Source organism: Scleropages formosus, chromosome 11 (assembly GCF_900964775.1).
Source record: "Scleropages formosus chromosome 11, fSclFor1.1, whole genome shotgun sequence".
NCBI classification, from domain to species: Eukaryota; Metazoa; Chordata; class Actinopteri; order Osteoglossiformes; family Osteoglossidae; genus Scleropages; species Scleropages formosus.
In genome coordinates, this window is record NC_041816.1 from 4794973 (window position 1) to 4816328 (window position 21356).

Here is a 21356-nt window from a genome sequence, read left to right on the forward strand (position 1 = left end):
GGACTTAATGTCCTCTGTCCTGCAGTATGAACAACAATAACAAGGGAAACAACAGTAATAGCCTTTTTTGCAGAAAATGAGTCTCATTCCGAGGTCCGTATCTTGACGACCCGGGACGAGTTCTTCTCCACTCTCTGCCACATGGGTAATTCCATTATGGGGCATATGGTGCCTCCATCAACCATTTCCAACAGGGAATGGAACATCCCTTCCCGTTATTTAGCCTGTTCTGCATGGACCGAGATCAAAATGTCTGTGCAGCACTGATGAAACCGGACACCCAGGCTGCTAGAATTTGGTTTCGATTTACAGGAATTGGCTGTTGGTTCCGAAGGGTAATTTTGCTTTGCGGATGTTGTTCCTGGCAGTGCAGTCTCTAATGAGGCATCTTACAGAAGGTAATGCTGTGAGACCAGAGCTGAGAGCCCATACCCTTCTGAGACCTTGCCACTGGCTTTTGAGGGAGGTAAAAAAATACTCTGTTCCAGGAGGTTGGGATTCTATCCCGAAGACCTCCCATCTTTCCTTACTGCGTTGGTTACAGGTCGAGTGTAATGATGCTGAGGGGTAAAAGGTAAACGAACAGGAGTCCATTCCAGTTCAGCTTGTGTTGAATTCCTAACTGCCTAACGTAACAGAGGAGTTTTTATTTTTAGTTTAAAAGTCGAAATATTGTAAAATCAAAAGCTTGTTAAACTTAACTGTTTCTGGTGATCTTTTTAGTAAGCTGACATTATTATCATTGTAAATGTTCATATAAACCATAAATGGTCATTTGCAAACCATAAATTATATATGACAAACCTTACAAACCATAAACTAATATGGGTGGTACAGCGAGTAGCGCTGCTGTCTCACAGCACTTGGGTGGTGTGAGAGGACGTGGGTTCAATCCTCGCTCAGTCTGTGGGGGGTTTGCATGTCCTTCCCTGTGTCTGTGTGGGTTTCCTCCGGGTGCTCTGGTTTCCTCCCACACTCCAAAGCCATGCTGTTGAGGTTCACTCATAGCGCGTGAGTGACAAAGAGAGAGTGTGTTCCACTGATGTATGGATGAGTGACCCAGTGTAAGTAGTGTATCTAGCAGTGTAAGTCACCATGGTGAGTAAGGTGTGTGGGCTGATAACATTACATAGAGTTCATTGGAAGTTGCTTTGGAGAAAAGCATCTACTAAATAAATGTAAACTATGATATTCTAAATTGGTTTAATTTCTTCATGGGCCAGAATTGTGACTTGGTACCATGCTGACATTATTTTCACCTGCTCTTCTGATTTGTTGCCAAGGAGAGCAGGAAGGTAGCGCTACTGAGATGAGCTCCAGAGCACTGCAGCCAGCTTGGTTCCAAAAATATTAGAGTGCACCAGCTCCTCAGCTTACAAACACAACTGGGACCTGAAGATGGTGCGTAATAAGATTTATTCATAAACCCGCAGTTACTTTCACTAAGTCACAACTTTTACTACTAAATCAAAACTACAAGTATCACTGTTTCAAAGTCTCAAATACTGCTGTAATAAATTAAAAATACTCTATACAACATTTTATTTAAAAAATGTCATTAACTTTGTACTACCTTGAAATTTAAACAAAAATGACTCAAGAATAAGTTGTCCCCACAAACTCCTGTTCAACGCTGACTGTTAAACGAATCATCTCGTAAACACATGAAACGTTCATCATATGGTGAGTGAACACCAGTGTTCAGGAACTCAGACACTGGCTGTAAACACTGAGCGAGTCAGTTGAGTTGTTCTGGTTCCACACTCTTTTTCTGAGTACTCTACTGCTATCTGTTGGCTCGGAAGGTAAACGCTGGTTGCTAATCGATGTGTGTACAAAATGCAATTTAAAATAAAAAAAAAATACCCTAGTAAATGGGGGCATGGGGGGTTTGGTCTGTGTCTGGTCCCTGGTGGGTCTGGGGTTCGAGTCCCACTCGGGGTGCCCTGCGACGGACTGGCATCCCGTCCGGGATGTTTCCCTTCCCCCTCCAGCCTTGCACCTTGTGTTGCCGGGTTAGGCTCCGGTTCACCACGACCCCACTTGGGACAAGTGGCCTCAGGCAGTGTTTGTGTACCCTAGTAAATGTCCATATCTTCAGAAATTCCCAACTCGCTGTTCGTAATACAAGAAACCAATTTTCTCAGCACTTTTTGAAACTATCATACTATCAATCAGGGAAATGAAATGATTCAGCTTTGCAATAAATCTTGTAAAGCATTTATACCAATCTTATCCATTCATTGAAATAATTGTTTTTATATCCATATATAATGTTCATAAGATGATTGCTAAGGGATATAAATCAGAAGTAAAGAATGACTGTCTAATGCTAATCCAGTGATTCGTTTAGAACTGATGTTAAATAATGTACATCTGTAATGAGCCTCCGTAAGTGATAGATAATTGTTATTAATGCTTCCTGCAAATAAATAAAGACGTCACAGATTGTGCGCACCGCTGTAGGCAATTAGTACATTTTCCCGCAGAGTGACGTGCCGCACATCTGCCACCCAGGAGGCTAGATACACACGCGGGTGAGCACATATGGTCCACGGTTGTCAGAAGTGACATCTCGGCTCAGACAGGTGTGTGAACATCATGAGGGACGAATGGCAGCAGTTAACTGCTGTACCTTTACTGTACCGCACTATACCCACATATATTCAGACCTCCATTCACATCCAGTTAGATTGTAACTACTTACACAGCTGGGGCTTATATCCAAGGCAGCTTAAAAAAACTACGAGGTATACACCATTTTTATAGCTGGGTTGATGGGGTTCATGGTATTTACCTTAATCAAGGATATATTGGAGTTGGGGCCGGTGTCATACTCCTTCATCGTAGTCAAGATCTTTAACCACCGTCGTAGTCCAGTATACTGCTCATCCACCACATTGTCACAGTCTAGGTCCCTAACCACTGTGCTACCTGGTGACTGTACCATCACTGCACAAGTACTTACCCAGAATGCTCCCTGTCAACCATAACATAACAGTCCACACCCTTAATGACTATGGTACCTTCTGACTATATCATCACAGTCCAGATCCTTAACCGCTATGCTACCAGGTCACATCTTTCATGTATTTAAACCCTGCTGACCATACCCTTATTGTCAGGGGTTCCAACCAAGTCATTATCCCTTTGTCAGACATTGAACATGTGGTTTTGCTTGACAGTGGCATGAATATACATTTGTGTTCAGGCTGTGTCCACTCTGTTTGTGTAAAATGTAACTTATATTGACCGTTGACTGAAAGAGCTGTTATTACGTACGGGAAAATTATCAGTCAGTGACTGTGGATGCCAACGGGTCTCTGTTCTTTCCTGAAGACAGACGTCACTGTTCAGGAAATGGTCTCAGGAATTCTATTTCTTTTATACCTCTTTATACTTCTCTGACCACATCAAGATAAAAAGGTTGATATTACTTTGCCATGCAGACCATAGTATGATTAAAAAAAAAAAAGGGCCGAATTCAAGCGGGTGCTTGACATTGTGTCTGGCACTGAGGAGCACTGTGGTGTGGATGAATGCAGTGAGCAGGATGTGACAGCTGAAGACCGGGTCTTGTGGAGCTCAGGGGCTGTGTGTCTCCAGGCAGGAGGGTCTTTGATTCAAATCTCAGGGCTTTGATTCCCCGGTACCTTCTGTGCTCCCAGGAGCCACTTTCACGTCTAATGGACCTCTGTTTCATGGCGAGTCCGCTGTCCTGTCTCGTGGTCTCCGCAGCTCTCTCCATCATTTGCCCCAGGGCATCCTGGGAGAGTTACGGTGCCGTTGACGTGAGCATCTGGCTGAAGGTTGAAAGTACTAGCTGAATATTGGATATACATCTGCTTCTGACCAGCTGAGACAGCCATCATCTTCCAGGAAGGATCATTCAGGGAGTTCTGGTGCTCTGCTGGGGGGTGGGTCGGGGGGGGTGCAGGGGCAGAAGAAAGAGCCAAAAAGGTGAAGGAAAGTTGAAGAGGAGAGGGTGAGAGAGGGAAGCTGGTGCTGGGGCTTAACGGTCCAGAGGGTAGTTTGTACCATGGTGACGTACTACTGAGTGCTGCAACATGTGGAGCTCAACTTAACACATGCACGTACACCCTCCTCAACCTAAGGCAGGTGCACCTTGAACCAGAGCTTCCTTATCACAACCAGGTGACATTGGGGGGTCTGCCTACAGGGCTTCTGACCATCTCTGTGCAGACTAAAGGTGCCCATTGGGTCTCTGGTGTTGGTGTTTAGGTCAGAGTGGAAGAGGCACTGAAGTAGAGTCATGGTGCAGTGTCTTCATTCTCATGTGGTGGTATTATTGTTGTTGTTGTTATTTTTTTATTATTGTTGTTATTTATTCTTCTTATTATTATTACAAAACATTTTTTTCTCATATGTATGAACAAGCACTTACATATTTTCTTCTTGAAATGATGAAATTATTTCTTCTTCATTCATAGGTTCACAACATCATAGAGACAGAATCAAAGGCTGCAATATTTCATAGAGCTCTTAGGACTTCCGGCCAACTCTTCCAAAATTCATTAAAATTATGGCTTAATTCAAGTTTTCACTTTTCTAGTGGAGGTTAGTTAGACATTTGAGTTAACTGCCTTCATGTAAAACATAGTAATGGTATTGTATTCAAATACAGTCTGAAGTTTGTTTTGCTTTGTCTTGATATTTGTGGAATCATCCTTTGCTGTCATATTTGTTTTCCTGTTATCACATTAGTCATTCTTAAAATTTAGCTGTATTTCTAAGGGATGATTGGAAATTTAAATGTCGAGATGGTTCTCAGGCTTTTCATTTTGAATATATTCAGTATTTTCAGATTACAGTTTACTGTAAATTGTAAATATTTTTGCAGTTTTTATGCATTTTCCTATTTGAGCGTTGCCATTTATAATGGCAAAATTAATTATATAGACTTTAAGCAGTAAATATGAATAAATGAGTAAATGTATCAACTGTATATGTTTTCTGACAGTGTCAACACGAACCTGAAACAAACGGAAATTTGAGACGCTATACCAGACATGCACTCATTTCCAGATGTAGGTCTTCTTAGCTGTGGACAAATTGATTCACCCTTCTTGACAATTTATTGTTCGATAGAATGTGCAGGGAATGATTTCCTTGGACTGCATTAAACAGGCTTGCATAAAGAAACGGTTGAGTTTCATTGCGAACGTTGCGGAACAGCGGCGTTACATCCTCACGCTGGCTAATAAGGTGTGATATGGTGACATTAGGTTCCCTAGCAACGCAGCTTTGGGTGCCTGACTGCACTGTGTATGTTCCAATATGCAAAGTTAGTGAACTTTTTCTATCGTGCTACTAATTTAAATGATTTTGCTGCTGTTTTTATATTTACTGCAGGTGCCAAAGTACAGTGCAATAATGTTTTATTTCATTAAGTATATGCTTCTGTCATGTTGAGTTTTAGCTTGTGATGTAACAGCACTTTTTTTTTACTTTTGTTGCTACTCTACATACATTTACTATTTTAGTGATGGACGATGATTATTATGTAGTATTTATATCTTGATTTACAATGCTAGATACACTGTACTAAACACACTCATTCAGACACTTGTACACACAGACACACACGCTCTAAGGGCAATTTGGAGTCACCAAGTCATCTGAGGCATCTTTGGATTGTGGGAGGAAAATGGAGCACTTTGAGAAATCCAGAACCAAGTGATCACAGGGCGATCGCTCGAACTCCACGCGGACTGAGCCGAGAGCAAACTCGCATCCAAATACGCAGCCAGGAGATGTGAGGCACCAATGGGACCGGCTGTGATACTAAATAGTTTGTTTGACAGCGTGATGAATCTCATCTATACTGTTATCCCAGAAATGGAGGGTTCCCTTCCACAAAGAGCTTTGTGGACCATGGCATTGAGTTAGAGCATCTCTGACTGCGACATGCAGTGAATAATTACTTTGTCCGTGGACCCCATGTAATACCAGGTATGGCAGTGCGGGGGCAGCGTTGAGGTCCTGCCCTGCGCCCGAATCGCCCACATTGAGCGAGCCCACAAGCCCTACACGGAGGACCTGACAGCCCATGTACGCCGAAACGCCTTGCGGGTGGCCGAGGTGTGGATGGACGAGTTCAAGAGTCACGTCTACATGGCCTGGAACGTTCCGCAGGAGGTGAGTCATTACGTGTCGATGTTGTGGAGTCAGAGGGGTGCGTGGACCTGCTTGTTGAGGATATCATTAGGATGAGCAGTCTGATGTTTTTGATGAACATCCTGTGGGACTGAGCGTGTGGTTCCTGGGTACCACCGCACCCCAGCAGCAGCAGCATCTGAAACTTCCGCGATGCCCCTTCAGCCAAAGCGTGCCGAGAGCCTCCTCGCAGTCTCCCTTTGTACTGTTGAGGGCCTCCTTTTAAGCTGCTTTGAATAGAAGCTTCAGCTAATAATATCTGCCTCGAACCGAATATCTAAATTCTCCTGGAAGTGGTCTTAACGACTAATCTGTTTCGGAAAACAAACAAAAACAAAAGCTGGGGAGGGCCTGAAACGAGCTATGCCTCGGCTCTTATCGGAATCGGAGGAGGACCAGAACATTTCTTCAGATTAGTTATTTCTGCCCTCGAAGAAAGTTCTACTGGAATGCAGTTGGGATGATTTTCTGCCTGTCTTCTTCAGGTGGGTAGGAAAAGACCGGGCGATCTCTAGTACCCCGGGTGCACAAAGGTCAAGCCCAGGAGACTTGTGCCAGCAGACCCTTGTTTTCATATTTCTTGCAGGCTTGAGCATGAGTACAATAATGGACGCTGGAGTCAGGGCAGCATGGATACCTGTAATGGAGTGACCATTTACTCTTAGCTGCTTCCTATGTTTCTTGTGTGTGTGTGTGTGTGTGTGTGTGTGTGTGTGTGTGTGTGTGTGTGTGTGTGTGTGTGTTTAGGACTCTGGGATTGACATCGGTGATGTCTCCGAGAGGAAGGCTCTGAGGAAAAGGCTGCGGTGCAAAACGTTTCGATGGTACTTGGTCAACATCTACTCCGAGATGAGAATGTACACAGACACCATCGCCTACGGAGTGGTGAGAATCCACCTCATGTCTTTACAGCACCAACACCTGAATGTTGATTTCCCTGCCCATCTCCGATACAACAGCACAAGCAGTTTGCTAAAAGAGAGTAATTAAGATTCACTGCGTTTTCATTAGCTTTATCTAGGGTGCATCCTGCCTCACGTCCCAGGATAGGCTGCGGACTACCGTGACCCTGCACTGGTCAAGCGGTTATTGATCACGTGGAAACATGGGTAGTTGTTTTGCAGCACTGGCACACCTCGTGTTTTGCAATATACAAGATGAAATCTCAGCCTTACACAAATTATTGTAAAAGATCAGCAGTAAAAATTCCAAGATACGAAAAGTTTGTCTTGCTCATTTACAAAGTACGTAACCATTGCCGGGCTAGGCTCCGGCTCGCCGTGACCCCGCTCGGGATAAGCGGCTTCAGCCAGTGTGTGTGTGTGTGTGTGTGTGTGTGTGTGTGTGTGTGTGTGTGTGTGAGATAACCATTGCCGCCGCCTTGCGGTGATCTTCCGCAAGCTACATAACACTAACTTGATGCTCTCACTCCCTCCCCCTCAAAGATATGTAAATATAGTTTTACTTTTTATTTTGGTATTACATTACCTTTTTGATTATAGAGCTTCGTTGTGTGTGTATCAAATGAAAGGAACTGAAATGACCAGACACATGTTAAACATGCTGACTGACATAACTATAAACTACAGTACATAGCACTGTAAATTACATTTTTTGTTTAAATCTTTTTTCCTGATATATTATGCTTATTAAATTAATTTATTTTTATATTAGTTATTACTTGTTATGTTTACTTTATATTGCTATTCTGTAATAAAAATATTTATTGAATTAATATTTATATACCTCAATTATAAATGTGTGCTCCATATGAAAGAAACTGACAGAACTAACATCTTAATCATGTTCACTGCCGTACTGATATATACTATATGGTATTGTACACATGTACACATAGCCTTTGAGGGGTGGAGTCAGGGTGAACTTGTGTCCTTTCTGGTTATGTAAGTGTTTCCAGAACATAACTGTCACAAGCTGAGATCTCTATTTCATATTAATTAAAAATAAAAACTCTGATAAGCGCTACAGCTTGAAATATATAGTACTATAGCTATAAATTAGATATCTATAGTTTATATAGGCAGCTTTTAGCATAATGGTTAGAGCTGCTGGATCTGAATGTGGCAGGTTCAATCCCCACCTCTGGCTCTAGTACCCTTGAGCACAGTACTTACCCTAAAAGTGCTCCAGTAAAATTACCCAGCTGTATAAATGGGTAAATAATTGTAACCTTAACATTGTAAGTTGCTTTGGAGAAAAGCATCAGCTAAATGAATAAATATTATGTGGTACTATAGCTCTAAACTAGACATCTGCATTTATAGCTATAGTACTATATAATAATGCAGATATGTGATTAATACCATGTATCTATTTTTATAGCTATAAACTAGGTGTAAACCAGCTATAAAGTAAATGCTGACGGAAATTTCACAAGCAGAAGCAGAACTATGCTTTAAGTATCCACCATCCGACCTGGGGGAAGGAAGAGAAAGTCCCCTCCCTCCCCGGGCCCCTAGCCCCAGATTTGAGGGGCTGGTGGTGGTTGACATGCGGTTAGGTCCAGGCTTTTGATCCCGTGGCAGCCTAACAGGGAGCCTTTGTGCACGGACATAGTTGGTCCCGCAGACGCGGAGCCTGTGAGCAAGGCCTGCTTTCGTCCGGCACTCTAACACGGCCCCATCTGTGCCGATGAATGGCGATTTCACAGGACAGCTTGGCCACACTGCCAAAAATGCAGCCTAGCCCCACGTACCCCCATCCGCCGGGGCGGACCTGCGCTGTTTACACACGCTGCTCATGCAAAGTCCATCACGCCAGCCGTTCCCACCAAATTGCAGCCTAAGCGACTTCAATGAATGCTGCAAAGACGAATCTGGTTGATTTCAGGTTGTGCGCTCTGCCGGAATAATTAAAACGAAGAAGGTTTTTTTGCGAAAATAGGTCAGCCTTATTAAACCCAGCAAGGAGTGAGGCATCCCAAAATAACTGCTCCTGCAATGCTCTCTGCCTGCGTTTGATGAACACGCCAATCACAGCCGTCACGGAATTCGCCGGAGACGGTCTCAGGGCACTTTCGGTGAACGCGAACTGATTTCGGTAGGTTTAAACATTCTTGCTGCGTAAACATACAAAAACGCAGCCCTCTTGGAGGAAAAAAAAAAAAAAAAAAAGAAAATGGAAAAGAAACTAAAATGTCAGGGTGGTTTTTATTTTTTTTAGTCATGAGGTATGTGAGAAACCCACACAGAGTCCTTTTATACAGTCAGCAAGCTTGAGTGTTTGATTTTTTGTTTTTCTTTTTTTCATTCTCGGCTTTTTAGGCGAGTGGCACAGTGTGTAGCACTCTTGCCTCATAGATCCTGGGTTTGGTCATAGGTTTGAATCCTGTTCAGTCTGCTTGGAGTTTGCATGGGTTTTACTCAGGTGCTCCGGTTTCCGCCCACAATCCGAAGACATGTTTCAGGTGAACTCGAGACTTGAAATTGCCTATAGTGTGTCTGTGTGTGAGTGAGAGAGTGCGTGCATTTTTGTGATTTTATTAAGAAGGACATCCCATCCCAGGTGTACCTTACCTCATGCCCTATACTTCTGGGATAGACTGTGGACCGTCATGACCCTGCATGCGGTTACTGATAATGGATGGATTTTAAAGGTATCAGAATTCTCATTTACATCCCTCATTTCATATTAATGCAAATAATTCTCAGACTAATCACATTTACACATAACGCAGTAATTGCAGCATATACTTTTACTCTTAACACACTGGTGGTATAGGTTCAGTTCTGTCTTTGTTTGCCTTGAGTATTGACTTGGTGATAAATCCACGTATGTTTAAAAAAAAAAAAATCCCTCCATTAATCTTTTTACGGGACATTATATATGTTATGTCACCAGTGCAGCAGTTGAAACCTGATGTCCTGGCAGCATTGTGATGAATTGCTTGTGTCCAGTTCGGGATGACATCCCCATGTTTTCTTAACGTTGAACTCGTTTACGTAGAAAATTCCTCACTGCAGTAACACAATTTTGGGAAAAGTGCACACTGGTAATATCTTCTTTAAACTGTGATATTTGACTCCTTAATCTTGCTGTTTCAGAGGAAGGGAATTTGATAACGGATGCGTTTATTCCACCACTGCGTTCGCACCCAAGGCTCAGTGTTATGAACTCATCTGTAATGCTGTCATTTGTCAACACCTTAGCTGAGAAAATTGGAAAGGATGAGCACATGGAGTAAAATGGCCTGGGATGGCGTTGAGGGAAGAACTATGCTATGGGATTGTGGGTATCTGTGAGGTCCTTTATCTGTGCATTGTGAAATAAGCAGATTACAGGCTCTGCAGACACAAGGACACTTTTTAGTGGCTCTTCTCCTCCTGATCTGCCTCCCTCTGCTGCCCTCTTCCAGCTGAAGAACTCCCTGAAGAGCGACCTATGCCTGGACCAGGGGCCCGACACAGACAACGTCCCCATCCTGTACATCTGCCATGGGATGACCCCTCAGGTTGGAGCCCTTTTGGGCTTGCTCTCTCCATGATATCATCCTATATGGCATCACCACCAAGCTCTTCCTACAGTGGGTGGAGTCTGTATGAACAGGGGGTCCCAGTATACGGTGTATACGTCATCTTACATTTTCCGTAACATAAAAGCCAAGATAGGATAGTATAAGTGTCTAATAAATAATGGAAAATGTCATTAATGAGGACCAACGTTACATGATTAAATGACTGAAAGGCATGAAGACCTCTTCATCTTTTTGCTGGAGGAACCTTTGATTCTGCATACTTGTTATGAATAAATAGAAGAATTATAAAGAGCTCAGCCGTACTGTAACATACACTGATATTAGTACACTGTGACAGTAGTAGAAAAACTGAATGAGGCTGGCAATGTGGCGTGAAGAGATATGCTTCATTAATTGCATTTCATATTTATCTTATCCTTCAGTCTTATCTGATTGATTTATTTCATAACTGTCCATCTTTATTCTTAATTTTACTAAGAATGAGCAACGGTGAACATGCTGCAATAGTAGCAGGAAGTGACAACAGAGTATGGTGTGTCATCTGTATAAAACTGAGAATTTTCTCCTGTTTCATGTTGTTAATATGAAAAAAGAATAAAATTGGACTAAGTTAGGAGCCTTGTGGTACCATTAGTTCAAGGTAAGAGTTGTGATGAGGAACCAGGTAGTGTGGTAGTTGGTGTTGCTTTGAAAGATGAAGGTCCCTGGTTTGAATCACTACTCCTGCAATCGAACCCTTAAGTAAAGTTTTTACCCTGAACTGATGCAGTAAAAATTACCTGGCTGTATAAATGCTACTACAACATTTACCATTGTTGATCACCTGGGTCAAAGATGTTGACTAAATTATGGTTAATAATAATGTTACATTTTTTTGTTTAAATAGGCTGCTTCATTGTTAAGTGAAGTAACAAATATCACACTGATGCCAGTATTCCTCAGCCTGTTCGGAAGAATGCGGTGGTCTGTAGTGTTGGTCTTGGTTTGGTCAGTACATACTGTATATCTGGAGTGTTGTTTTTTTTTTTATTCCAGGACATCAGTAAGATCATGAAGTACCTTTAGGGTTTCTGTGGCACATCTATGACCAGAATTGAAGCCTGACTGCTCTAAGAAATTGATTGATTTCTTTTTGGAAGTTTTTTTTTCCCCCCCAAGCTGCATAGAAAAACAAGGCAGTACAGAGATTTGCGTGTACAGGGTTTCCTAGGGCACCTCCTTTAAATTATAGACGGACGGGTACTGCTTGTTCTCTCATGGGACTTTCTCAGGAACTGATGGAGAGATTTGAACGGTGTTAGATGGTACTGCGACTTTCAGTAAGAAAAGATCCAACTCATCTGAACAAGTTGGCTTTCTAGGGTCTGGGGAAGGAATTCTAGGAGCTTATCAGAAAATAGCATATTGATCTGAGAAACTGTTTTGAATGCACCTGAGTAACAGAATATTTTAGAAGTGAATAAAGCTGGTCTAACTATATTTCTGCTGGGATTTATATTTCAGTATACAGTAGTGGGAAGGAGGTGATGAAATATGGATCACAGCTCATGGTTCGTCAAAACCAAAGCCCAAAAATCACTGTAATTGCTGGGACTCTTCATTCGGTGGAGCACTTGAACACTGAGAGGGATATTAACCCCTCGAGGCACTAAATTGTTCTGCCCTGTTCATTTTCTCAGAGGAACAACCAACTTAAATTCCATCTCAGTCCGGGAATGATGCTCCTCATAGTACGGTATGACTTATTGAAATGGAATTTGTTCTTTTCCATTCTTCTCCATTCATGATTCCTCAGGGTACTGCATGTTGGAAAGACAGTTTTTCTTTTTTTTACATACCAAAACAATAAGCAGACCATAACTTTGTGTCACAATCAGATTTCACTAGATTTTCCATTTCACTTATTGAAAACCAGTCTTAAAATCTGTGTGGGTAAATGTCTGTATGTGGTTTTATAAATGCACCTCAAAAGTCCATTCAGACATGTGTGGAGCAAAAGAGATCCTTAATAAAGCTGCTATACTATCTGAGGGTTTTAAAGAGAACCTCTAACAATTTATACCAGACAATTACTGCAGCGGCTGCACCTTAATGACACTAATCCCTGCCTTTGTCTGACCTGAGTCGTGCCAATCAGCTTTAGGTATTAGCAAGGAAACGCTGCTTTAGGATTTACATGTATTTCCGATAAGGTTTGTTAACAGCAGCTGATTTAAAATGTACCAAGTTTTAGAGCATTGCATCCATTAACAAACAGAATTTTACCCCTTCTCTTCTGACACATGCTGATTTTCATTATTTGTAGTAGTTATTCATTCACCTGACACTTCATTGTAAAGCAACTGGCAGTGTTACGCTACATACAGGCAGTCCTCGCATTACGAACATATTTAATTCGAATTTGTACATAAGTCGGAACAGTTAGGTACAGTTCGTATCTAACGTCAGTCAGTCAAATGTTTGTCTTAGTATATAGTGTACCTTTCTATGCATAAAAAACATTAAAGAAACATTTCCAGATACACTAAAACACCTTTAACATAATAATACAGTAATAATAACAATAACAAATGTAACTACAGTATTCATAATAGAGAGAGATGTAGAAAGAGATAATAAATGTAACTGCAGTATTTATAATAGAGAGGGAAGGAGACATCAGGACAGAGCCTTTTACATGCTCCATTTTTTTTCGTTTTGTCCTTTAAAATTTGTCCCGAACATTTACCAGCTATAGTCGAACGCTTTTCCGGTGTTCGTTGGCGTTTCGCCTTTTTCCAATCGCTTATTATTTCCACTTTAGTTTCAGTCATGATCATTTTCCTTTTCTTTGATGCATCACCATCACTTGCATCACATTTACGCTTTGGTGCCATGGTTATGAGGGTTAAAACAAAAAAGAATTAAAGCCAATTACAGTAACACACACGAGGCACTTGTTAACATAAACTATGGGTCGTACGTAAGTCGAACGTTCGTAACCTGGGGACTTCATATACAGTTATTTATCCGTTTATACAACTGGGTCATTTTTTACTCACTTCAGGGTAAATATCTTGATCAAGCAGGAGCAGGATTCAAGGGCAAGGTGACAGTTCTGCCTCAGACCCTATGGTCAGAGGTCAATCCACATGGTCAGGTGGCTTCATGCAAGGCCCCAACCAGTAAACATGACCAAACTATGAAAGATATACCTTCTACCACCACAGCTGCTCACTGTGATCCTATACATGAGGAACCTTCACAGCAAAGCCTGCAGGGAGAAAGGGACACATTTATTGGACAATTTTTTGTCTGACTTTACATTTATTCATTTAGTTGACACTCTTCTCCAGAGCGACTTACAACGTTAAGCTGCTTACTCCTATGTAGCTATTTACACAGCTGGGAATTTTTTACTGCAGTACATCAGGGTGAGTAATTTAAACATGGGTACTACCAAAGGGTGGGGGGCGTGGTGGCGCAGTGGGTTGGACCGGGTCCTGCTCTCCGGTGGGTCTGCGGTTCAAGGCCTGCTTGGGGTGCCCTGCGACGGCCTGGCGTCCTGTCCTGGGTGTGTCCCCTCTCTCTCCAACCTTACGCCCTGTGTTGCCGAGTTAGGTTCCGGTTCCCCGTGACCCCGTATGGGACAAGCGGTTTCGAAAATGTGTGTGTGTGTGTGTAGTACTGCATTCACTGTTGCAGATGTATTCATGCTCTACTTATATTTTATTCCACTTATTTTGGGAGGATCCAGCTCCTGTTGTATTAATATACCTTCCCTTCAACTGTGGCTGTGAGCATGTATCATTCCTAAAGTATAATTTTCTGACAATTGCCTGGTGTTGGATTAGCATCCCATCCAGGGTGTACCCTGCCTCACACCTTTTGCTTCTGGGATAGGATCTGGACCACTGTGACTGCAGTGGAAAAGCACAGTAATTGATAATTAATGGTGAATGAATAAAATTTGTGACGTTTTGGAGTATTTCAGATTAAATTCCATTTATAATAGCCTCCTTTTGGGCATTTTCTCTCGGATAATATTATTTTCACTCTTGGTGGGCAAGAGGCTGGGTCGATGAGCAGTTAAGCGACATCTCGGTTTGCACCGTGAAACTGAATGTATGTCTGCGGTCGTTATTGCAATCCGTGGTGGTAATGCAGCGCTAAGCGCAAAGGCTTTGCGTGCAAGTTGGAAAGCCTTTGATACAACTCCGAAGTGTGCTGACTGGGCTGATCTTTTAAGCAAAGTGGCATCGAACCGTTGCGCCTTTCCGACGAGCCCTTCTCTCAAACGGGGGAAAATGAGCGATGGCTCCGGAAGCTTCCGCCACTCGGAGAACTGCTGCCGGCCGCTCGGCTCGGCTGATGAAAAGAAATGGAGTGCGGGAGCAGAGCGCAGAAGTTTCCATTATCTTAACGGCACTTGCGGCATTAATTGTAAAGAGATTAGCCGGCAGTGGAGTCGCAGTTCATCAGCTCTTGCTGTCAGCGGAAATTCCCCATCGAGCCGTTTGCCAAATGAAGCATTATGTTTGGATAATACAAACGCAGGGCAATACAATAAACAATCCACAATGAACAATCAGCCGAGTGAGGGCAGTGGGGGCCCTGTTTATTTTTACTCTCTGTTCTGGTAATCTTCCCATTAGTGCAGTGTTAACTTTTAATTATGTGACCTCCCCGGTCCTCCGGACTCCAGGTTATGGCTTCCCATACAAAGAGTTGGCAGACTTAACAACTGAGCTGTAAGGAAACTTCTTTTTCCATTATTCTTTCTGCAATCTCCTTTCCCATAGATCTGCATTGTGTTGTACTGCTGTTAAGTTTGCTATGATTTTTTTTTTTTTCTGAGCTCCACTGGAGGAACAAACAGAAATCAATTGATGCAAGAGGCTGCAAACAAATTAAAACAAGAGGAGAAATACTGGGTGGATTTGTTGATGCGAAAGCGCAGCGCCTGTTGGATTTACAGAGGGGCTTTCAATTTCGAGGGCCTGAAGCCGACAGCGACGGTGTTTAGTGCTGGAGCCGGAGCAGCAAGGGCTGTAATCTGATTGGCAGGTGGGCCGCGGGCTGCAATATGATAGGCAGGTGGGCCGTGGTTGTCGGGGGCGACAAAACACAACAGTGCCCAGAGCACATGCAGCTGTGTACAGCGTCGCTCAGTTGCTGGTGCAAACCAATCTTTTGAAGCACCGTAGAGCTCATGTTGGCATTGTAAAATTCTGAACAGCAGTGCACTTACAGCTGAAGCACTTGTTTAAACAGTGATCCTGAAGTGCTTCATCGATACTCAGACCACATGCCTACTAATATAATTTTTGTAAGAAAAATGCACAGGAGGGCAACACTGTGTTTTATACTACGTTCACAGTTACATATATTCATTTAGCAGATGCGTTTCTCCAAAATGAAGTACGATTATTAGCGTGTTTATCTCACATCATTATTCAAGGTGACTTAGTGATAAATACACTACAGGTAGCTGCCTACTGTCATTCACACAAATGTATAGCACAGCAGTGTCTCGTGCACGCGCACACACATACACACAAACACACGCAATTTGAAGTCACCAGTTCACCCGAGACATGTTTGGACTGTGGGAGGAAACCAGAGCACCAGGTAGAAACCTACGCAAACACGTTGAGAACGTGCGAACTCCACACAAGCTAATATGAAGAGTAATATTTTTCACATTTTTTTGTATTTATTGCCGTTATAGATACTACGTTCAAATATGACTGTCTCAAATAATGACAATAGGTACTTTATTGATTCATCTGGTGTTTTTCTCCGAAGTTAATCTGCTTACACTGATTTACCCATTTAAACAGCTGGGTAGTTTTTACAGGGGCAATTTGGGGATCGAGTACCTTAATCAAGGGTACAACAGCAGGAGATGAGATTTGAAGTCCAATCTACCAACTGCAAGGTGGCAGTGTGACTTTGACGATTCGTATTAGTTACGGCATTAATTTCCAGATAATTTCCTCAGAATTCAAATACTGACAAACTGTTTGCTGTCCCCGTAACAATAATTTGACAGAAGAGTGAGTGTTGCCGCAGCTGTTTGTTTGACCTCTGGCACAGAACGATATTGCAGAAGAGACATTTCAGGCTGAAAATGATAAGAGAATCGAGCGCAGATCTGGGGATTTGCTGCGAAAATTGATGAGAAACTTTTCCGAAGCGTTCTGGAATTGAGTTTTCAGAGCATGCGCTTCTTTGAAACACTTTGGTTTAATCCGAAAAGGTTCCGAAATGGCTTCATTAAAATGTTACTGGAAGGAAGTGTGGGGGAACGGCAGGGTAAGACAGAGAAACCACTGGCAGGATAATATGAATAATAATAACTTGAAGCATGAATGCTTTTGACATTTTCCAGTTTCTGGATTGTTATTAAGATTATTAAGAGCTGAAGCCTTACGCTGACTTTGAAAATTGTTCCGTATAAGTGTCTTCCCCCCTTTCTCAACTGTAGTATAAATATTTGACCCCATGTCCTGGCATATTGAAAATTTTGGCGAAATCCATCAAAATGATGATAATACATAGAAAGGTTCGTTTTCAGAGTAACTAATTTGTTCAGAATGTCAGCATCTCCCTAAAAATTTTAATTTTGCAGAGAAACAACTTATGTCAGTCATGCTGTCATGACATTGTGGCACGTGGCCAGCTGGGAAACAACCACAATTTACTTTCTTAGTAAAGTAGTCGTAACTTCTGCTACCTAGGAGGTTAACTGTATTTGATTTGAACAATTAAGTCAATGTTTTTGCATGCTATATTAAAAATACGTCAAACTGGTAACGGTTTTGTCGATGAGCTCTAGTTTACACTAGTCAGTAACACAAATCAGCAACTTTTTTTTTTTTTTTTTTTTTTTACATTTATTCATTTAGCTGATGCTTTTCTCCAAAGTAACTTATAGTAGTAAAGTTACAATTATACAGTTGGGTAATTTAACTGGAGCAATTTAGGGTAAGTGCCTTGCTCAAAGGTGGGGATCAAACCTACAACCTTTGGGTCTGAAGGCAGTAGCTCTAACCACCACGCTACTAGCTGTCCCCGTTCTTGTTTATTGTTGCTTCCACCCCGAACCACCATCTTTTGAAGAACTGAATATTTTCCGCTTCATTCGTAATTACCTCAGACGTGTTTATAGGAGAACCCTGCTGTAGAGTAAAATGTTGTAATTTCTACAATAAAGCTCCTTTGCTTTGATTACCTTTTGTCGTTAAACGGCTTACCTTTTGGTCTAAACATTATTTTCAGAGCAGCCCTGTACCTACAGCTATTCGCAGAGAATCTGTTTAGTGACGCTGTAGTAACCACATGCGAAATGATTAATGAGGAAGCAAAATAAGCGCAAATTTACATTGAAATGGCCCAGTTTTGTTTGTTACATAAAACTGTGCTCAACCAAGCAGCTGCATCTACTGTAAGTACGAATAAAAAGTGATTTGTACGGAAAGGGGCCGATATGACTCAAATGTATGATTGCATAAGTTAATTTATGCTGTCAAACTTGGGTATGTTTAATTTCTCCCTGTTAAAAACTGGAACAATCCATGCGTGATGTTGGCCTGACGGTACAAACGGGGTAGCGCAACGCTCTCATTTGTTCCATGAACAAACACGAGATGAGCAAACGTCTCGAAGGCCTGGTATGTACAGAGCGCCCGATAATTGAACCTTATCTTGCCCCCGTAGTCTGAAATGTTTATGGGCAAATATTTGATCTCGCATAGCCGTGTACATCCATGCTAATTCCGCCCGTTATGATGTGTCAGATCTTTCTGGGGTGGCGGACGAAGCTTTGAAAACGGACCTTCTTCACAAAGTTCCTCTGTGCATCCTCAATGAGCTCTGATCTTTCAAGTGAAAGATTTTGGTTCGAGCGGGCCGCAGTAATGACCTTTCCTTGCTTTGACGGATACTCTGGAAATTAGAGGGAAATTCGGCCTTCAAATCTCATAATCAGGCTAATTTAAAAATGCCCTTTCTGTCACGAGTACAAAGAAAGAGCACATGAGTCGCTCCCGAACAAATTGGCCTTCCAGCGCACTTGAGACACAAGCTGTTTTCAGTCAGACTGTCACTTTTTGTCGCGGATAAAGGATTTTGGGCTTCGCGTTGACATTTCATTGAAGAGCATCAAAACGGCTGATTGCAGCGTTCCCTCTGATGGCCACATGGCTCTTGCATGAGTGGTGTGTACTCAAACATTGACCGTCGCACTCCTGCCTACACAGGGTGTTTTATTAGTAATCGTCCTGCTAGGAGAATAATCTGAGATGGGCCGAGGATTGCACATCTGTGGATGCCAGCTGTTGGAAGAATCCCCCCCACTGTTGCCATAGCACCGAGCTGCACCACCCACTCCGCTGCTCCCGAGTGCTGAGATTTCTTACATCCACCTGTTAGTCTATGGGGCACCACAGCTGCAGGGGCCATCTGCGGAATTCACCCCTAATTAATAGATACCCCACACCTCCACCAGCAGCTAACATCTAAATTCCTCCAGACAGATGTGTGGGGAGAGTTAATGCCCTCAATGACAAGCCCTCAAAAACTAGATTATTATTATTATTAGAAAAATGTGCAAGCAGTCCAAAGCAGTTTGCACTGGAAAAGAGGAAAATCTGTAAAGGACTAGGATGCTGTGTTGTGTATTTATTTATATTGCTCCTTCATAATACTGTGTATATGAAAAAAACATTTCCTTCATTTTACCCACCAGGACATAACCCTAACCTCAAAGCTGCTGCGCCATCCGTCCTCAGTTAGTCTTGCGTTATTATTATTTTATATTTTTTTTAAATTATTGTCGCTGTGGTTGCTGTTTTTGTTTTTTCTTTTAGCCAGTGCTTTTTCCAAAGGCAGCTTGCAATCTTAGGTTTGTACATTAATCTTCTGATAGTGATTTTAGACATTTATACAGCTGAGTAATTTTTACCGTGTCAAAGCAGGGTAAGTACCTTTATCAAGGGTGATACAGCAGGAGTTAGTGTTCGAACCCGGGTTGCTCAACTGCAAGGCCACGGCTTTGTCCCCTGCTAACAGCCATGAAATTTTACTACTTATTTAGTGGTTTGTTTTTTTTTTTTTTTTTTTAATAATTGGGAATAAAGGCCTTCTTTTCCTGTGTTTATGTCTTCCATGCTAATTTCTAATCTACCAAAACCTTTGGCTAATCTTTCATCCTGATGGAAATACAAGGGTGTGTACTGCTGTTTCCAGTCTGTCAACATTTATTTATGCATCCATTTATTTGGTGCCGGCTATTATACGTGGTGGTGTTTCGAAGTGTCGCAGTCGCAATCTTTAGGAATAATTAACTACAAATTGAGTAGCGGTGCACTTGAAGCAGGAAACAGCCTATGTACAGCTGTCGCTATAGTGATATTGCATTTATTTTATGCATTAAAGAACATGGTCATTAGGAAGACTTATTTAAGTTTTCTTTTGCAATATTATGGACCTTCTGTGTCTGTTAATGGACTCGGAGCTGGAAATGCTTTGTGGAGGTGGAGCGACAGGGATGGACTCTGTGGAGCAATAGACTGGCATATGTGAAGAGTCCTTTTTTCAGACTAATTTAATGTGTCAGCTTGAATCTGCTTCATGCCTGAATGCAGAAGAGATTTATTTTACTCTCAACTTCCAGTAGTAAGAGGAAATCACTGTTAGCCCTGTGTGTAGTTATGCTGTTGGCAGCGCCGATGCCAGTAAATAAATGTTTTCATATATGAGTTCCACTAATAAGGTAAGTTGAACTAGTTAGAAGACATCAAATTAAAAAGGCCTAATAATGTCCATAAATACACTGTCAACATACTGTGGCTCTTAGCATCGTTTTAGGACAACCATATGAACAAGTGAAACTATAAAGTAAAAGTGCTGGGTTGTATTTTTTGCTAATATGTTTACTGTATTGTTGCAGTGTGTAGTATTACAGGGAATTTATTTATATACACATATATATAAATATATATATATAGGGGGCGGGGCAGCGCAGCGGTTTTGGCTGGGTCCTGCTCTCTGGTGGGTCTGGGGTTCAAGTCCCACTTGGGGTGCCTTGTGATGGACTGGTGTCCCGTCCTGGGTGTATCCCCTCCCCTTCCAGTCTCACAGCCTGTCTTGTTGGGTTAGGCTCTGGCTTGCCGTGACCCCGCTTGGGACAAGTGGCTTCACACTCTGTGTGTGTGTGTGTGTGTGTGTGTGTGTATGTATAAACGCATTAAACTATTAAAAAGGTTTTTAAAAAAAAGGATCTTTATCTTTAAATGTGTAATATCAAGACTGGAACTTTGTTCTGCTCAATCAGCTGAATGGACAGCAGGTAGATAAGTGGTTAAAGCTGCTGTCTTTGGAACCAAGAGTCACAAGTTTAAATCCCACCTCTTGCTTTAGTGCCCTTCAGCAAGGTACTGTAAGTGAATTGCTGCACTAAAAATATCCAGCTGTATAAATGGGTAAATAATTGTTTAAAAAAATAGCTTAACATTTGGAGAAAAACATGAGCCAAATGAATAAATGTGGTATGATTGTGGAAAAGCCGTAGGGCACCGAGTGCTCTGGGACACTACACTGCAGGAAAGAGTCTGAAGGAATAAACGTCACTGATCTGTAGTATGTAAACAAGAGGTAAAGGGTTAAATGCACTTCTAATATGTATAGTGAAATTCTAATA

At 42.0% G+C, this 21356-nt stretch overlaps 1 protein-coding gene across 1 annotated transcript in view; it reads left to right on the top strand.

The window, feature by feature from the left end:
* The window catches only part of galnt18b (UDP-N-acetyl-alpha-D-galactosamine:polypeptide N-acetylgalactosaminyltransferase 18b), a 94776-nt gene that overhangs the window by 61436 nt on the left and 11984 nt on the right, over window positions 1-21356 (top strand). The window contains exons 7-9 of the mRNA XM_018752378.1: window positions 5974-6159; window positions 6925-7062; window positions 10553-10648. Of these exons, the coding sequence (XP_018607894.1) occupies window positions 5974-6159; window positions 6925-7062; window positions 10553-10648 (420 nt within the window). The remainder of the gene's footprint in view (window positions 1-5973; window positions 6160-6924; window positions 7063-10552; window positions 10649-21356) is intronic.